Here is a 16,418-nt window from a genome sequence, read left to right as displayed (position 1 = left end):
CAGGCCTGGTTCTCTGTGGGGGTTTCACTTCAGTCTATCCACACTTTCAGTAACAGTATATTTATTTACCAGTTTAACTTTTTTAAAAAGTCCCCCACACACCACAGAAATATAAAAGTACAAAAGCAGACGTGTTTTCAGTAACACACAGAATAAATCGTTATTACTAATCATTGTTACCAATAGTTTGCTGGGTGTACTTTTGAGTGTTTTCCTGAATACTTCTGTCTTGTAATCAGCGGTATTGAGCAGCATTGGGATGAATCAGAGGCTCTGCGACTGAAAACACGTTCAAACAAGAACACGCTGATTAAATCGATTCTTTTTAAAATCGCGCTTATCTAAAAAACTATCGACAACAACAACAGCTACCCGCAGGCTGGTGAGGGGACAATCACGTGCTGCCATGATGACATCAGACCCCGTGTGGGCGGAGCCTGGGAGCAAACAAGAGCGGACCAATCACAGGGCAGCCTCGGAGCAGCTGGGTGTCCGTCCAGCCTTTATAAAGTTTAGCGCAGCGTTACTGCAGCAGGTTATTTTTCTTCACTTTCAGCGTCGAGAATTTTTAGAGTAAGTGAAGTTTTTAATCTCGTTTTCAGGTCTGACGGTTACGTTTTAGAAACAGGAAGTTTGATCAGAATTATTTGTGGGATATTTCTTTCGCCTTTTAAACCTAGCATAAACATCGTGCCAGCCAGTGTCCGTTTTAAAAATCTGTAATTTAGCACGTTTTTAATGTAATGTTTTTTAGCGATGATAATCAACATTTTGCTCTTGTTTCCATCATACCCATCGCTTTGTATTTCGTTCGGCTGTGTGTGCTGTGATCTGCGGTTTGTGCTTCGGTGGCAGCCATCGTTGCTTTTTCGCCTCTTCGCGTTAAATAGATTAAGAAAAGCCGGGACCCCGTCGATCAGGTGGTGTTTCTGGCCGGATGCTGGTCAAGTTTTGGTTTTCTTTTCGGTTTCCTGGTAGTAGTTTCGGTGACGGCCCGGTTTCTTGGCTCTGCGCCGGGACAGCCGATCCCGTGACTCTGCACAAACACAAACAGGCCCTGCTCATTGTCGGGGTCTGGCCTCGTTTCCGTTCGGGAATGTGCAGGAAAATGGCGATGAGGAAATCGGCAGCATCGATTTTCTTGGATACACTTTGATGATTATTATTCTTTTATTCCCGGGATCCAGCGGGCTCCTTTTGTGTGTTTGGCCTAACTGTTGCCCCACATTTGGCCCGGGGGGAGGAAGGATATGACTGCGCTGCCGGGAATGTGTTTTACTACTTAGTCATTGTGATAAATAAGAAAAGGACTGTGTTGAGTAACCGTGTTTCTGCGAAGACCTCCAGGACTGAGTTCTTCAGAATCGCGCCTCTGAAATCTGATCCTGACGCTGTTTTCTTGTTTTGCAGTAGGAGCCATGATGAAGCTGCTGCTGGCTGCACTGGCCGTTGGCCTGAGCTCGGTCCTCTCAGCCCCCCATCTGGACCCACAGCTGGATGAGCACTGGAACCTGTGGAAGAGCTGGCACGCTAAAAAATACCACGAGGTGATGCATTGTTGTTCTTTCTGTAAAACCTGGTGCTCTTCTGTCCAGCCGAGGAGGCCTGACTGAGTTTTGTCTCTGCAGAAGGAGGAGGGCTGGAGGAGGATGGTGTGGGAGAAAAACTTGAAGACGGTCGAGCTGCACAACCTGGAGCACTCCATGGGCAAACACACCTACCGCCTGGGCATGAACCACTTTGGAGACATGGTGAGCCAGCGGTTTGTGCACACACACACAGGCACGCACTCTTGTATGGTGAAACTTATCAAGGCTCTTTTAAACCTTTGGAAAGATGAATGAGGGAGATATCACTGGAAAACATGGCTCATGCAAAAATAAAGGTGATCTAGAAGTTTGAAGGTGTAAAGTGCAGCATGATGTCGCTTTATTTACATTCCTGACGTTGTTCCCACAGACCAACGAGGAGTTCAGGCAGCTCATGAACGGCTACAAGCATGAAGCACAGAGAAAGGTGAAGGGGTCCCTGTTCTTGGAGCCCAACTTCCTGGAGGCCCCTCGTTCTCTGGACTGGAGGGATAAGGGCTACGTGACTCCCGTTAAGGACCAGGTAACAGCTGTTTTGTTGGTTTTTTTTCACCCTGGTTGCTCGAGGCCCTGTGGCAGCACATGCGTAATTAAGGTGGAGCTTCCTTGGTTTTTACAGACTGTAGACTAGATCAGGCTGCAAGTAGGAGGCAGACGGAGGCTTTTTCAGGTGACACCTCGTGTGGTTGTAACAAACCAGACTGGTGCACATCAGGTGTGCTGTGGCTGTCTGATAAATGCCTTTAGGTGATTTTTTTTTTTTTTTTTTTTTTTTTTTTTTTTTGAGTCATCCTGCACAACCTGCAGGTTTCATGACCACAGTGTGGTCCGTTTTCCTTCAGTAAAATTCCACAATGCAAATCTTCAGGATTTGCATTGCTGGAGATGCAGACGCACTTCTTTACATCAGCTGTTTGCATTAAGCCTGATGTCATGTGCATTGTTCCAAATGTGTTGAAGGGCATTGCTGTAAATGTTTTGCAAGAAGATAATAAATACCCTGCAAGCAGTCAGCTTATCTATTTACTGCACTCACACCAATGCCCCTCCTCCCTCCTTCCATGAGTGCACAGCCTGTTCTCTCCGCCCCTCGACATACATTTTTCACTCGGTGCTGTCAAACAGGTGGAGCCAGCTCACTGTAAACAGGCCAAGGTGCAGCAGGCGGGTGTATACGTTTCTTTTCTGTCGTTCGATTAGTCCCCTCTGCCTTTGCTCTTAAGTTTATGCAGAAGTTTACAGCCACAAAACTCTCACATTGTGTGCTTTCATTTCTTCACCATCATCGTGTCCTGTCTGCTCTCCTCAGGGTCAGTGTGGCTCCTGCTGGGCTTTCAGTGCCACCGGAGCTCTGGAGGGTCAGCAGTTCAAGAAGAGCGGCAAGATGGTGTCGCTGAGCGAGCAGAACTTGGTGGAATGCTCCAAATTCGAGGGTAACGAGGGCTGCAACGGAGGTCTGATGGACCAGGCCTTCAAGTACGTCATGGACAACCAGGGCCTGGACTCTGAGGAGTCCTACCCTTACCTGGGAACCGTACGTATCTCTCACTTGTCCTCAGCACAAATGAAAAGAAGTAATTTGTCTTTTACTGACCTGTCAGCAGTTTACTTATCAGTTGTCGGCATAATTGAGTCACTGATTTAATTCATCTATTAGTTTTTTTAAAGAAAAGAGCTAACCACAGAACACTGATTCAGCGCTCAGTGTTATCCTCACTCACCACCACCTTCCCTCTTACAGGATGACCAGAAGTGCCATTACGACCCCCAGTACAACTCTGTCAATGACACCGGGTTCACAGACATTAAGAGCGGCAGTGAGCATGCTCTGATGAAGGCCGTTGCTGCTGTTGGACCCATTTCAGTCGCCATTGATGCTGGCCACGCGTCTTTCCAGTTTTACCAGTCAGGTCGGTGTTTGCCAGTTATAAAACACATTTTAACTTAAAGCTTATAAAATGCACGGACAGGAGAGGAGTAGTTGACTTGACGAGATCTTCCTGCGTCAGGTTTCATGCTCAAACTGAGCTGCAGGTTTGACTCGTGGCTTTAAATTTCAGGAATCTACTATGAGCCAGATTGCAGCAGCGAGGACCTGGACCACGGCGTGCTGTTGGTGGGCTACGGCTTTGAGGGAGAAGATGTGGACGGCAAGAAGTACTGGATCGTCAAGAACAGGTCAGTCAGGCTTTCACAGCTGCAGCGTGCTCGGCCTTCAAGTGTGTAAAATCCACTCAACAAGAGTAGTTTCACTTCTTCCTTTCAATGCTGATGAATTTCACTTCCAGTTGGTGTTAAAGCTCCTAAATGTCACAGACTTCTCAGCCTGATGCAAAACGCTCTGCTGACATGAGAGTCGTTCTAATGTAAATAGGACTGTTTCAGGCCCTTTGTATCGTCGTCTCTGCATCACAAAGGAACCAAAACCAGTCACCTCCTGACTTTTGTTTTCTTATCTCTCTGCAGCTGGAGTGAGAAGTGGGGAAACAAAGGCTACGTCTACATGGCCAAAGACCGACAGAACCACTGTGGTATTGCGACCGCAGCCAGCTACCCTCTGGTGTGAGGCCGGCTCCACCTCGTAGCACCGTAGTGGTTTTATTCTAATACTCTGGACAGGAGGGACGACGCTGCAGTCGACGTGAGACACGCAGGCGATTCTGAGGTCTCACCACCAATAACACTGATTTTAGGGAAATTCCCCGTTTTTGTTTTCTGCTACTTCATGTTGTCAGGAAAAAATTAGCTCATTGTTTTATTCTCTGTAAATATGTACTAGGCAAGTGATCGTTACCACTTGCTATGGTCATTGTAAATGATTTCTTTTCTACTTTTACTGTGATCAATTAAAGTTTTAAAACACTAGTCTGGACTCAGGACTGTTTTGAAAGACGTGTTTCACCCCGAGCGCTTTCCTCATCTGATTATAATCAAACTGACGTCAACGTTAAACTCTGTCCCTGCAGAAGTCACAGTATTGCTCTAGAAAGCTAATGAAGTTAGCTAATGTTAGCGATGCAACAAAGCTCTGTGCTTCTGCTGGTTTTAAAATGTAAAGCAATGAGGCTAACGAGCTCACAGTATGTGGGATCTCGTGGATTTCTGATCAACAAAGGTGCCAAGTGAGAAGGAAACATGACCCAGTAAATACTGCTTCCATAATGCTTTTCTCATAAATCTGAGCACTTACAGTATCTCATCCAAAGACGCCTCTAACATACGAGCAGGGGGAGCCAGCAATCAAACCAACAGCCTTGTGGTCAATAGATGAGGCTCTTTACTTCAAACCACCAAATATTTCAAGTATAAAAAGCACCTAAAAACTACACTTCATGACTGATGATCATTATTGACTTCTACTGGTTGATTACCAGATGTTAACAAGGATGAAACCTCAGTTAACATTAATGCTAGCAACATTATGGTGATAGCTTTAGATTACAAAACAAAAACCCAGCTGATTACTGTCGTACTGGTTCGTGGTATTTTAAGGCCAACTGTTAAAGATATGTGAATTCTCACTTTTCTATTTAATTTATTTATTATTTATTTAGCACTAAATAACCACAGTGGCCTCTGCAGCTGGAGGATGCTGGAAGCTAAAGGCCCTGCGATCGTGCAGAGGAAACCCTAAAATCACACATCCCTCTGAGCACGTGGCAACAGTCAGAGGATTTTTGCTAAAAAAAAGTCAAAAACAATGATACCCGGATTCTTTCTGGTGTCATATTTCTTTGTTTTTATGCAGCATATATGACCCAACACAGGCGCTTTCATAAATCATGATGTCACAGTTAATAAATCTAATTATTTATTTAAGGTTAAGCTGAATATTTAGCTGTTACCGTTAAAGCAGAAAACATCAGGTCACGACTGTGAGAAAACCACATTTTAAGAATCTTCAGCCAATCGAAGCTCCCGCAGCTTTATGAGAACTTCTTGACGAAGGACAGGTACTCGTTGACGTCATCAGGTGAGCCGACGACAAAGGGCACCCGCTGGTGGAGCGATTCAGGCTGAACGTCCAGTATCCTCTGAGTGCCCGTGGTGGCGAGGCCACCGGCCTGCTCGATGATGAAGGCGATAGGGTTGCACTCGTAAAGCAGCCGCAGCTTCAAGGAGAAGAAGAAAAAAAGGACACACTTGCGTTAATATTGAAAAGATCAGCGCAGCTGTTTACAGCTAAAGGTCACAGCTGGAATCTGAACCGCTGAATCATTTCTAAAGATGGTAAATATTCACTCTGAGACTGATAACCACCTCACAGTGCAGCCGAGGCTCACAACAGCACGTTTCCAGTTTTGTGTAGCTACAGTTTGCAGATGACCACCAACATGTCGCAGGCGATCATCAGGACAGACTCGTGTTCATGTTTAGTTTTTAATTATCACGGATAAAAAGCTGAATGCGTGCTGGACTCTGGACACGCAACAAACGGGATACGAACCCCAGACTAACAATCAGAGGCACCAATAACCTCACATAATACACGCACAGGTCCCAGCGCGATCTGTTATCGTCTAAGTGATGACGCATGAACCCTGCATCCGGGTCCAAATGTTTATTAAGGCTGTTGTGTTTTTAACATGTTTTAATGCTTCGTATCTGTTTAACCTGAACAAGCTCCTGTTAACTTTTACCGGGTGGGAAAAAGTTAGCGTTCATCCTCCAGCTTCACTGTGTTTATCCTCAGCTGCTGTTATTGTTCTATATTTCTATATTGTGTATTTTGTTGTACAGTTATCTTATTTTCAACTTTAATTTATAAATTTTATCTTATTCTTTTCCAGTTAAATTTACCCTTCATTCTAATTTGTTGTTGTACAGTTATTTCAACTTTAATTTATGTATTTTATTCTATTGTTTCCTAGTTAAATTTACCCTTTTTCATTTCCATATTTATTTCCTATCCTATTCATAGTCTTTTTTTTCTTTAGGTCACAGCAAAGCATTTCACTGCATATCGTACTGTGTATGTGACAAATACGATTTGAATTTAACGTAGCTGTGTCGCTAGCGATCACGTAGCACATCATTATATAGCAGTATATAGCACTTCAGTAACCCTACAAACATCACTGCTGTTTAGTTTCTGTCTTCATTTATGTTGGAAGTGGTAGCAGAGCTGTACGTTTGAGTTCCTTCATAAATCTCTCAGTCACAACATGCTATATCATGTTTAGGTGGAAGCTAGTGAGCTAACTTCCTGCTAACTTCTAACTCCGTTAAATGTAATAAATCCTGTTTTCATGGATGCCTGGATGTTAAACTTTGTTACACCTGGTAAAGCAGCAACACTGATCATTTTATTAAAGATGAAAGAATTTAGACAGTTTTTAACTCTCAGTGATGTCACAGTGTTCGTGTGACTTTGGGCCCTGAAGTGGCGATTGGACCCGGAAATAATGACGTCAGACTTAAAGCCTGGATTCTGTTTCTGAGACACGCTTGTTTCTTTGACTCTCACATGTAGTGGGCTGATTCCTGGCAATATTAGAGAATGACAACAAGAAAAAAGGAAGAAAATTCTCTCAGAATTGGGAAGTGGAGTAGTTTCTTAGTTTTTATTGTGGCTGCATTTCCTTTTCTTGTGTCCATCAAATCCACATAAACCGTTTCTGATTCGTGACCTTTCAACCGCCACTTGACCTTTAGGAAAGCCTTCTCCTCTTTCTTCACAGCTGAGCTTTGGAAAGGCGTCCGTCCCACAGCGCTGACTTATGAAAACCCAGAACGCAGTGCATTTGCTCGATTTGTGGGGCAATAAAACTGCTGTGCAGATTCACACATCTGGTGATTGTCCAACACACAGAACTTCACCTCCAAAGGTCATGTAGAGTGTCTTTATTGGAGCGCTATGGCACGCTGACAGCATGTGTTTTATCCCCACTACAAGCTCTCAGCTGGAGCATTTGATCTAGTGTAAGGGGCGATCGTGGCTCAAGAGTTGGCAGTTCGCCTTGTAATCGGAAGGTTACAAGGTTGCGGGTTCGAGCCCCGGCTCGGACAGTCCCGGTCGTTGTGTCCTTGGGCAAGATACTAATCCCATGTTTGCCTACTGGTGGTGGTCAGAGGGCCCGGTGGCGCCAGTGTCCGGCAGCCTTGCCTCTGTCAGTGCGCCCCAGGGTGGCTGTGGCTACAATGTAGCTGCCATCACCAGTGTGTGGATGTGTAAAGCACTTTGGGGTCCTTAGGGACTAGTAAAGCACTATTCAAATACATTTACCATTTAGTGTTTTATATATTTGTATTTGTTACATTCAGCTATATACATCAGTCAGATCAGAATTCAGACACCTGCTTGTGAAAGACATTAACTTTTTGATGGGGGGCATGTTTGGGAGTTTACGTGGTGCTTTTGTTAAGCATTAAAAAAATACCCTAAATTTGGCCAAAATGTGAAAGTTTTTTGTTTCCAGGTTACTTTTAAATGCTCTTCGTCAGTATTTCAATAATAACACCGGCAGTGAACGAGCAGGTCGTGACTATGTGCTGAAACTAGAAAGTCTGAGTTTCATATTCCCGTCTTCACTGCAGTGCACAGGTTTGTTCACAGCTGCCTGCTGCCTGTGATTTCCCCTGTATTCAGTTTACATCTTATAATATATTAATCATATGTTAAGAGTTATTATTTGCTGCTGTTTTTGAAACTGGCGCTCAGCAGCTGTAGCTCGTGTTTGCCCAGGAAATAATGGTGGAAATATGAGAGATGTTGTGTTTGAAGCGCTCACAGAGGGAAGCTGCCTGGATGCACACTGACACATGAGGTTTGTGGGTTTTCTTTACCACCAGTCTCTGCTGCCTCTGAGCTTCATTTATCTCAGGACAACCTTGGATTAGTCCACGGACACATCCACGGCAGTGTCTGGTCACACGTCACAGTCAGAGTCATTTCATTTTGGAGCAAAAACTTCAATCAAACTTTTGGAGTTAAAACAAATTTAAAACTGAAACACACGTTTGTTTCTTCTTTTGTGGAGTGAACCCATTAAAGGGGACCTGCTTTGCTCTTCACACTGTTACTGATGCGTGCTGATACTAAACACAGCCAAAGAGTCAGATAATGAGTTCAGTGTATAAGCAAGAAATCCCCGAGAGCCAAAACCTCAGACCTCAGACTGCTCTGAAAACTTTTTTTCCTCTTCTGGGCTCTGCGTGATGTCAGTGAGAGTCGATATCACTTTCATGTCAGGCACACCTGCTACACCAAGGCCCCGTGTAAGATAAATAAGCATTATTCTGATTGGTAAATCATGCAAAGCCACTCAAAAGCACAACGAGTCCCCATTGAACAGCTGCAGCCTTCTCAGTGGTTACCTTTCCCTTTGGGCTCTTCTCATTGGCCGGATACATGAAGATCCCTCCGTAAGCGATGGTGCGGTGAATGTCTGAGACCATCGAGCCCACGTATCGCGCTCCGTAGGGCGAACTGCCGTCCTGCAGGAGAGAAATTCATCTTAAATGTCACTAAACTAAATGTGACTTTCACATTTTCTATGCTCCACATCACATTTTGGTTTATTTTAAGAAATAAATTTAAACACACAGATTCCATTAGCATTAGCATTAGCATTCCCAGAGATTCTGTGACCTTTACAGTTTTCCCAGTTTGTGACTGGTATTTTATGTTGGCTGATTCTTGGATGTAAAGCGTTAGTTTATCTACTTCCTGTGGTCACTGTCAAATAACTGTATATTACAGATATTACAACCATTTAAAAACAAAGAGCTGTAGAGCAACAGCGTCATGTGACCAGCGTCTCAGCGTGGCACACCTGAGTTCAACACTCCAGCTTTATCACTACGAGTGCATTTTAAAAACTGACCTGTAAGTAACGTCTGAATGAAATGACTTTGTGATTAAATATTCTTCTCAGTGAACTTTATTCTCAGAATTTGTTGTTTAACAGGTTAAAATGTGACGACGTCATGTGACGCGAGCAGTCGAAGGTGTGTGGAGTTCCCACCAAGCGAGGTTCGTGTTCTGACCGGCACGACATGATGTAGAGTCATGTGCCTGCTGAGTCACATCCCATAAGGGTGTGTGTGTGTGTGTGTGTGTGTGTGTGTGTGTGTGTGCAAAGTAAAGCAGGGCTTCCCAAACATGACACACGATCAAAAAGAAAAGAAAAGAAAAAAATCCACCTCGAGCGAAACTACCTAAAATAAAATAACGAAGTCACAAGAAAGAGCAGCGAGCAGAGAGTGAGGGGAAGTTATCGAGGGTGTGACGTGTGAACGTATGATTTATGATCTGAAGCATATTAATGCTGAGAGAGACGTCCTGAGCAGCAGGGGTGCTGATCTGGGAGCAGTGATCAGGGCGAGTTTTGTTTAGTGTTGAAATCTGGTCACCTGACTCTGTACGGCTGCTCCGCTGTAAACAAATAAAGCTTTTTCAAATGCAGACGTTACATTTGTAAACGATCCTTCATGCAGGTGAGAAACTGACGGGTTTAAAAAAAGGAGCAGAGACTGAAAACTTCCCTGCGCGGCATTCAGAAAGTGTTGATTTCACTTTAACCTCGTGACTGAAGATCTGCTGTTTCATAAAGAAACAGAGTGTGAGTAACTCTGTGGTCACTGACGGATTGTGCTGGCTCATGATGCGCTGTGTGAAGTGTAATGTGAATGAATGAGTGTTCACGGAAGAGATATTAGCAGAAAATCTGCTGTGACGCAAACTCGGCCTGATGGGAACTGCAGCGTGTGCAGAATGGACTTTTGCAAAAACACAAAACCACCCTCGAATATACCCACCTTAGTGTGTGTGTGTGTGTGTGTGTGTGTGTGTGTTTTATGCTGTGTGAACATGTAAGAGTGCTAGTTTGTTATGGTAGCGTTACATTTAATACACATAATCCCACAGAGGTTGTTTTCCTATAGATTCGTGTGACGAGACGTCATCCTGTAGCTGCTGTGTGGAGTTTCTTGGTCTTTGTGTTTGAAACCAAACCCACGAAGCGTCGACAGAGTCATGTCTCACACGTGACACAATGCACCACTTTTAATTTGAGTTTTCAGTTATTCTAAAAGCACATAGGAGGGTTTTGTTTTGCTTTTTAGGAAAAATCAAAGGCAAAGGAAACTGAAATGAGAAAACGAGAGCATCAGCGAATCCCGGGCTGATGAAGAGGACGCTCATGACAAGCGCAGGCTTCACAAAGTGCTGAGTGTGCGTGTGCAGGCAGAGTTTCCAGTTGAGAAGCTGCTGCAGTTTCCTGAGGAACAGGATGTGCACTCACATTAGCTGTTTCACCATCCTGCAGCTCAGCTGACCGAGCCGCCACTCCTTCCTACAGCCTGACCGACCGGTCACGCTCCGCTGACTGCCCGTCACATGTTTCAGGGCATAGGTAACCTCTACCTGCTCTCACTACACAAATGCATTGAGAGTCTTTTACTGTAAATCACCCAGAATGCACTGCATGTGCATATAGGGTTGAAGTAATTTCTCCAACAAGCAAATGAAATGGTTTTATTGAGCAAGTCTAACAGTGAAGTATACACGTACCATAACACTAGACTGACCAACAAACATGTTCTCTGTGCCTGTGAGTCTGTAAATGTGTTCTAGCCCTGCGGATGCTTCGTCAGGACTCACATGACGAGTGCGAGCAGCTGCTTGTGTGTGAACTGTGGCTGCAGGAGTGTTAGATTCAGCTTTGAGCCCGCAGACCTGAACAGATGCGCTGTGGGTCGATAGCTCGCATTTCTACTGCAGCTTCAGTTAAAGGTATCACATTTAAAACCATCAACGCGCTCTAAGTAAGTGGGACGCCGTGCGCGCTCTTACCTCGGGGTACTTCTTGTGTTTGAGGTATTCATTGATGGAGGGGTGGAAGTACTTGGCGTAGCCCTCATTCAGACTGTAGATCTTCCCCTTGGGCTTGATCCTCACGCTCCTTTCAGTCAGGATGAACTCGCCGACGCCCTGATAAGAAAACAGTTAGACGTTCAGTGGAAACAATAGAAATGATCAGGATAGAAAAACATCAGCAGAAGTGAACCAGCGCCAAAGGGTCAAATCCAGATGTTAGCCAGTGCCTTCCTTTAAGAGCAAAATCCTCAGGTCGAAGAGTTCAGGTGTTTAAATTACAAAGTCAAGGTGCCGCATTACACACGACTGTAAACACTGATGATACAACATTACTCTCTCCAGCTGTCGAGACCTCCGGAGGTTTCTGGACTAAATTCTTTTTCCTACATTTCTGTTTGCATCGAGACTCATTTCTTCAACGATATCATAACTAAACCTGCTTTTTAAAAAGGCTGATCAAAATGTTTTTAAAGACCAAAAAAACTCAATATCAAAGAAAAAGTGAAGTTTATTGAAAAGCTGATTAATCAAAGTTCTTCACTAAACAACAAAAGACAAAAACACAAAGCAGGACGTGATGAAGGACGCAGGCTGAAACAGGAAAACTCACAGAAGGAAAACAGAGAGAGGGAGACGGGACTCGTGCGCTCACTGAAGAACGAGAAACAGGAAGCATCAGGTGAGAGGAATAAAAACACTCAGACAGACAGGAAGTAAAACAGGAAGCATCAGGAAATTTGCATATTTGAGACAAGAAGACCCAAGATGCTGAAAAATGATGAGAAGATGTGTACGTGATCTTTGTTTAGACTCTTTTTACCTTTGAAACCCAGAATGTGACACGAGTGAGATGATACAAACTGATTTAATCAGAGATGAGGTGCCAGAAACATTGTGGCAAAGCTAAAAGGATTGACGTGTGTCTACAGTCCTGTGATTCCACTGTGCAAATGTGCCTCACGAGGGATGATTGACAGCATCGTGTCTGCTTTCTTCGGCAGAAACAATAAACCAGAGAAACGGGAAAAGCACGACTGTGAGGGATTAACCACGAGTTAATGAGATTATCACTGACACAAGGAGCCATGAGAGAAAAGGGCCCTTCAGGTAACGTCACGTGGCGCTCTGTGGAGGTGTGGAAACCTGTGACCGCAGTACTCACAGGATCGAGCGTGAAGAAGTTGACCCCGGCGCCTGTGCTGAGGGCCACCAGGGTGGCGCTGCCATAGAGGGCGTAGCCAGCGCACACGATGTTGTTGCCCTGCTGCAGGGCGTCTTTCTCGGTGGGCTCCCCCTCTGAGATCTGAACATCACAGCAGGGAAAAACAACAGCAGACCTGAGAGATTATCTGCAAACTGCTCACAGACTGAGTGCCTCAGTGGACAAAGACTGTAGCATCCAACCAAAAACTCACAAACTGACATCAGATTAACGTTTTTCTCATTTCAGAATAAAACATGTGGATGAATCACACCAGGGTTCATGGTATAAACCTCACGCAGGCCTGTCTGGGTGTTGTGCAATGTTGAAAAAGCTCAGCAGGCTGCAGCTGTAAATAATCAGAAGCGCTCAGAAGCCAGGTTTAGCTGGGCAGCAGCGCCCTCTTGTGTCTGCAGGATGTTACTGCACCTCGACCCTGCAGAAATCTGAAGTTTCTGAAAATCCCAGAAGCCTTTAAAGACTCGAGGTGTGTTTGAGCAACATAGATGGTTCTGTTACAGACGGCAGCTTCACAGTATGAGAACATTTCCTGGATTTTGAAAAACGTGGTAGCGGAGTGATCGATAAAAAGGCGTGTGGTGGGAGACGCAGGAAATCTTAATATTTAAATAGGAATAAAATCAGTGTGGACACTGTGTGTCCTGTTATTACTGCACAGCATCATTGATGCGCGACTGTTTACCCAAGTAACTAATAAGTAACTTAATAGCACAAAAGCTGTATAATGAAAATATATTTAAAGTAATCACAGTAAATGTACTCAGATATTTTACTGTTGATGGTTTGAAATACTTGTGACTTCATTCAGTACCAGGATTTGGCTGTTTTCCTTGACTCGGGAGCAAAATGTTTGTGATGCAGATGATTCGGCGAGACTCTGAGCTCAGACTCACCCGTTTGTAGATGGCGAATATGGTGCCGATGGACGCCAAGCAGTCGATGTTACTGGAGCCGTCCAGAGGGTCGAAGCAGACCACATACTTCCCCTGTGGAGAAACACACTAAATAATGAAATATGACGATAATAATAAATTAATTCCAAATAAAAGTGAATGAGTCATGCAGTCATCTAAAACCAGTGCTGGGGTGAGCGGCAGAGACGGGAAGTAAACAGGAAATAAACAAAGTGTCGGTTGTTAGACTGGAATCATATTATTTCAGAATAACGTGTTTATCACTCAGTGTGCAGTATTAATGCGTCACTACAGCCACTGAAAGAACCAACACGTCCCACATATTTGATCACATGACTCGCTCACCACTGGAGCCGGTGAGCGATTAGTACAGAACACGGCCATCCACCTGCATCTAAAGGTCAAAGGTCACTCTTGAGGATGCCAATGTTCACATGTTGGACACAGAAGACAGATGGTTTGAAAGAGGAGTGAAAGAAGCATCTATGTCCACTGTGAACGCCATCTGTGAACAGAGGGCGGGGCTTATGACACCAACCGTCTGTCATCTATAATCCAGTTTTGAGATCGTTCCCAGACGCCTGAACACCCACTCACATCCTGGGCCTGGGGCTGGGCTTCACCTGCAACCTTGGCTGATTGTGACCTACACCCGTTTTCACACCGTGGCTCGTACAGTTAGGTGGAGGATCAATAGGGGGTCCATGACCCTCTTGGGGACACTCCCACAGGGCTTGTCTCCGAGCTCCTTAGACAGAACATGCATGCCGTCATTCAAACATCCAGATCCCAGATTTCACTCGTCCACCTGCGATGTTGTGGGTGATTAATACAGTTAGAGCCATAAATCTGTGCACAAAGGAACATTTCTTTTTTCTCTGTAACTCCGGACTGTGGACGTCCGCCGGTACAACTACTCCTCAACCTTAAATTTCATACTCTAACTGAATTCTTCTGCCATAATAAATCAATTCAAGTGTGAGAAATCTGACTGAGTTTTAAGCTAACAGCACAAAGCTGTATTGTGCTGACTGAATTTAATCTGAGTGCTGTGATTATGAGACACGGACCGACTGTCTGGTTTAAAATGGTGACAAATTAAAAGAAAACCTTGAAGCTTGTAAAGTAGCTCGATGCTCCACAGCTCGGCTCCTCGTTGTGCAAAATCTTCTCTTCATACTGAGCTGGATCTCCCCGGCTTAGATGTGGTGAGGTGTCACACCAGTCCTGACTGACTGGACGAGGTCACGCCCATCACCACAGATGTGATTCATCAGAGGATAAAGATGGACTCACCTGTGAGGGTGGAACAGAGACACCTGGCTGTGAGGTGGCTGCTTACCCTCTTCTCCTGGGGGGTGACGATGAGCTCCTTGTTCTCCTCAGACACCATGCAGCAGGTGCTGTAGGAGGCCTGCAGCATGTTGATGACCAGGTCGTTCGACAGCACGTCCAGCTTCTTCACGTCGTCCCCCGTCACGTTCACAGCGCCCGCCAGACCCTGCCTGCACGGACCAATCAGCAGCCACACGTTAGCCACGCCCACACACAGGACACCTGACTGAGAGCAAACCTGCTCACATCCGGCTGAGCAGAGAAATTCAGTTAGTCACAGAAAAATTCATTATTGCATTTTCCCCCACAGTGGTTTCTTCAACTGGAGATCACGTGTGAAGCGAACTCCATTCACTGCCAACAAAGCTGAGCTGTGATTGGTTATGTAAGCTCTCTGATGATGATGCTTTCTTCACGGGCGGGCACGATGTCAGCAGGCGGTGCTTTGGGATCCTCACGAGCTCCGCCTGCAGCTTTAAACAAACCAGACACACTAAACTGTAAAGCGGGCTGTCAGGGTCACGCCTGCGACCCCACATTGACCTGAGGCGGGCTGCACCACTGACACTCCTGCACAATATGACATACATGGACACTTTTTATTAAGATATCCAATGAAAAATGATGACATGTCTTCAGAAAAACGAGCTTTGTTTAATTAAATGTGGTAAATGTTTCCAGTCGGTCGGACCAGCAGATCTGTGACTTCACACTAAATCATTTTATGCTTTTATGATTTGAGCCATTTGTCCAGATCTTAAAATCGCTGCTCTGTTCACACTTCAGTCGTGAAGCGGACCAACTCGGACCCTCAGATGGGCTTGTTTTGGCCCCGGAGCCGCGTGTTTGACACCCCTGCCCTTAAAGAATTTTAACAATGCGCACAGCTCTGTCCTTTCACTGCACCATCTTTTATTAAAGTCACGATTAGAGTGTTGAAATCACACAAAGCTGTGTGTGCTGCTTTGACTGCAGCGGTGCGACCTTTATCCAGCACAAAGCCTCCGTTCATTCTTATTGTGCAGTGTTGAAATCAGAGGAGATTTATCTGTGACGGCTCCTACACTGAACACAAACAGCCAGTCGCTCCACCAGCTCTGTGACGGAGGCCGACCTCCAACAGCAAAGTTCACGCACAGCTTTGTCCCCGCATGCTGAACTGTCTCTGTACGTAGGTGATACTCACAGGTGGGCCAAGCCTGCCTTACGCACAGCAGATGAAATTGCTTTGATGGCCGTCAGCATGGCGTTGATGAGCTGGGTCAGCTCACCCGTCGCCCCTTTAGCCTGGCGCCCCGTCTCGATGACAAACCGGGTCAGGGTCCATACGTCCGTCTCAAACGCCGACTGGTCCGACATGCCGGATCCTGGTTCTTCTGTCCTTCCTGCTGGGCAGCAAGCTACGAGTGAGCCTCCTCATTATGAGCCTCGTCCTTTACGTGCCCAGAACTGTGAAGCTGAGCTGATCTATTTGTGAGCGCAGCCGAGTGGAAGAGCGGGTGTGTAGGTGGTGTCGGGTGTCAGCTGCAGACTGGCAC

The 16,418-nt window shown here is 45.3% G+C and overlaps 2 protein-coding genes across 2 annotated transcripts; one reads left to right on the top strand and one right to left on the bottom strand.

Annotated features, from left to right (window-relative positions):
- Window positions 1–418: 418 nt before the first annotated feature.
- Window positions 419–4,454, top strand: ctsla (cathepsin La). The gene is made up of 8 exons (XM_014408154.3): window positions 419–573; window positions 1,411–1,547; window positions 1,629–1,751; window positions 1,960–2,112; window positions 2,899–3,123; window positions 3,331–3,499; window positions 3,650–3,767; window positions 4,056–4,454. The coding sequence occupies exons 2-8, from the start codon at window positions 1,419–1,421 to the stop codon at window positions 4,153–4,155; spliced, it is 1,017 nt and encodes a 338-aa protein (XP_014263640.1). The 5' UTR covers window positions 419–573; window positions 1,411–1,418; the 3' UTR covers window positions 4,156–4,454.
- Window positions 4,455–5,313: 859 nt separating this feature from the next.
- On the bottom strand, window positions 5,314–16,307 carry fbp2 (fructose-1,6-bisphosphatase 2). The gene is made up of 7 exons (XM_024804420.2): window positions 16,067–16,307; window positions 14,888–15,050; window positions 13,525–13,617; window positions 12,572–12,712; window positions 11,386–11,523; window positions 8,907–9,026; window positions 5,314–5,701 (listed from the first exon to the last, which is right to left on the bottom strand). The coding sequence occupies exons 1-7, from the start codon at window positions 16,237–16,239 to the stop codon at window positions 5,516–5,518; spliced, it is 1,014 nt and encodes a 337-aa protein (XP_024660188.2). The 5' UTR covers window positions 16,240–16,307; the 3' UTR covers window positions 5,314–5,515.
- Between the last annotated feature and the right edge of the window lie 111 nt (window positions 16,308–16,418).

This window comes from Maylandia zebra, linkage group LG12 (assembly GCF_041146795.1).
Source record: "Maylandia zebra isolate NMK-2024a linkage group LG12, Mzebra_GT3a, whole genome shotgun sequence".
In the NCBI taxonomy this organism is placed as follows: domain Eukaryota; kingdom Metazoa; phylum Chordata; class Actinopteri; order Cichliformes; family Cichlidae; genus Maylandia; species Maylandia zebra.
This window is presented reverse-complemented; position numbering and strand designations above follow the sequence as displayed.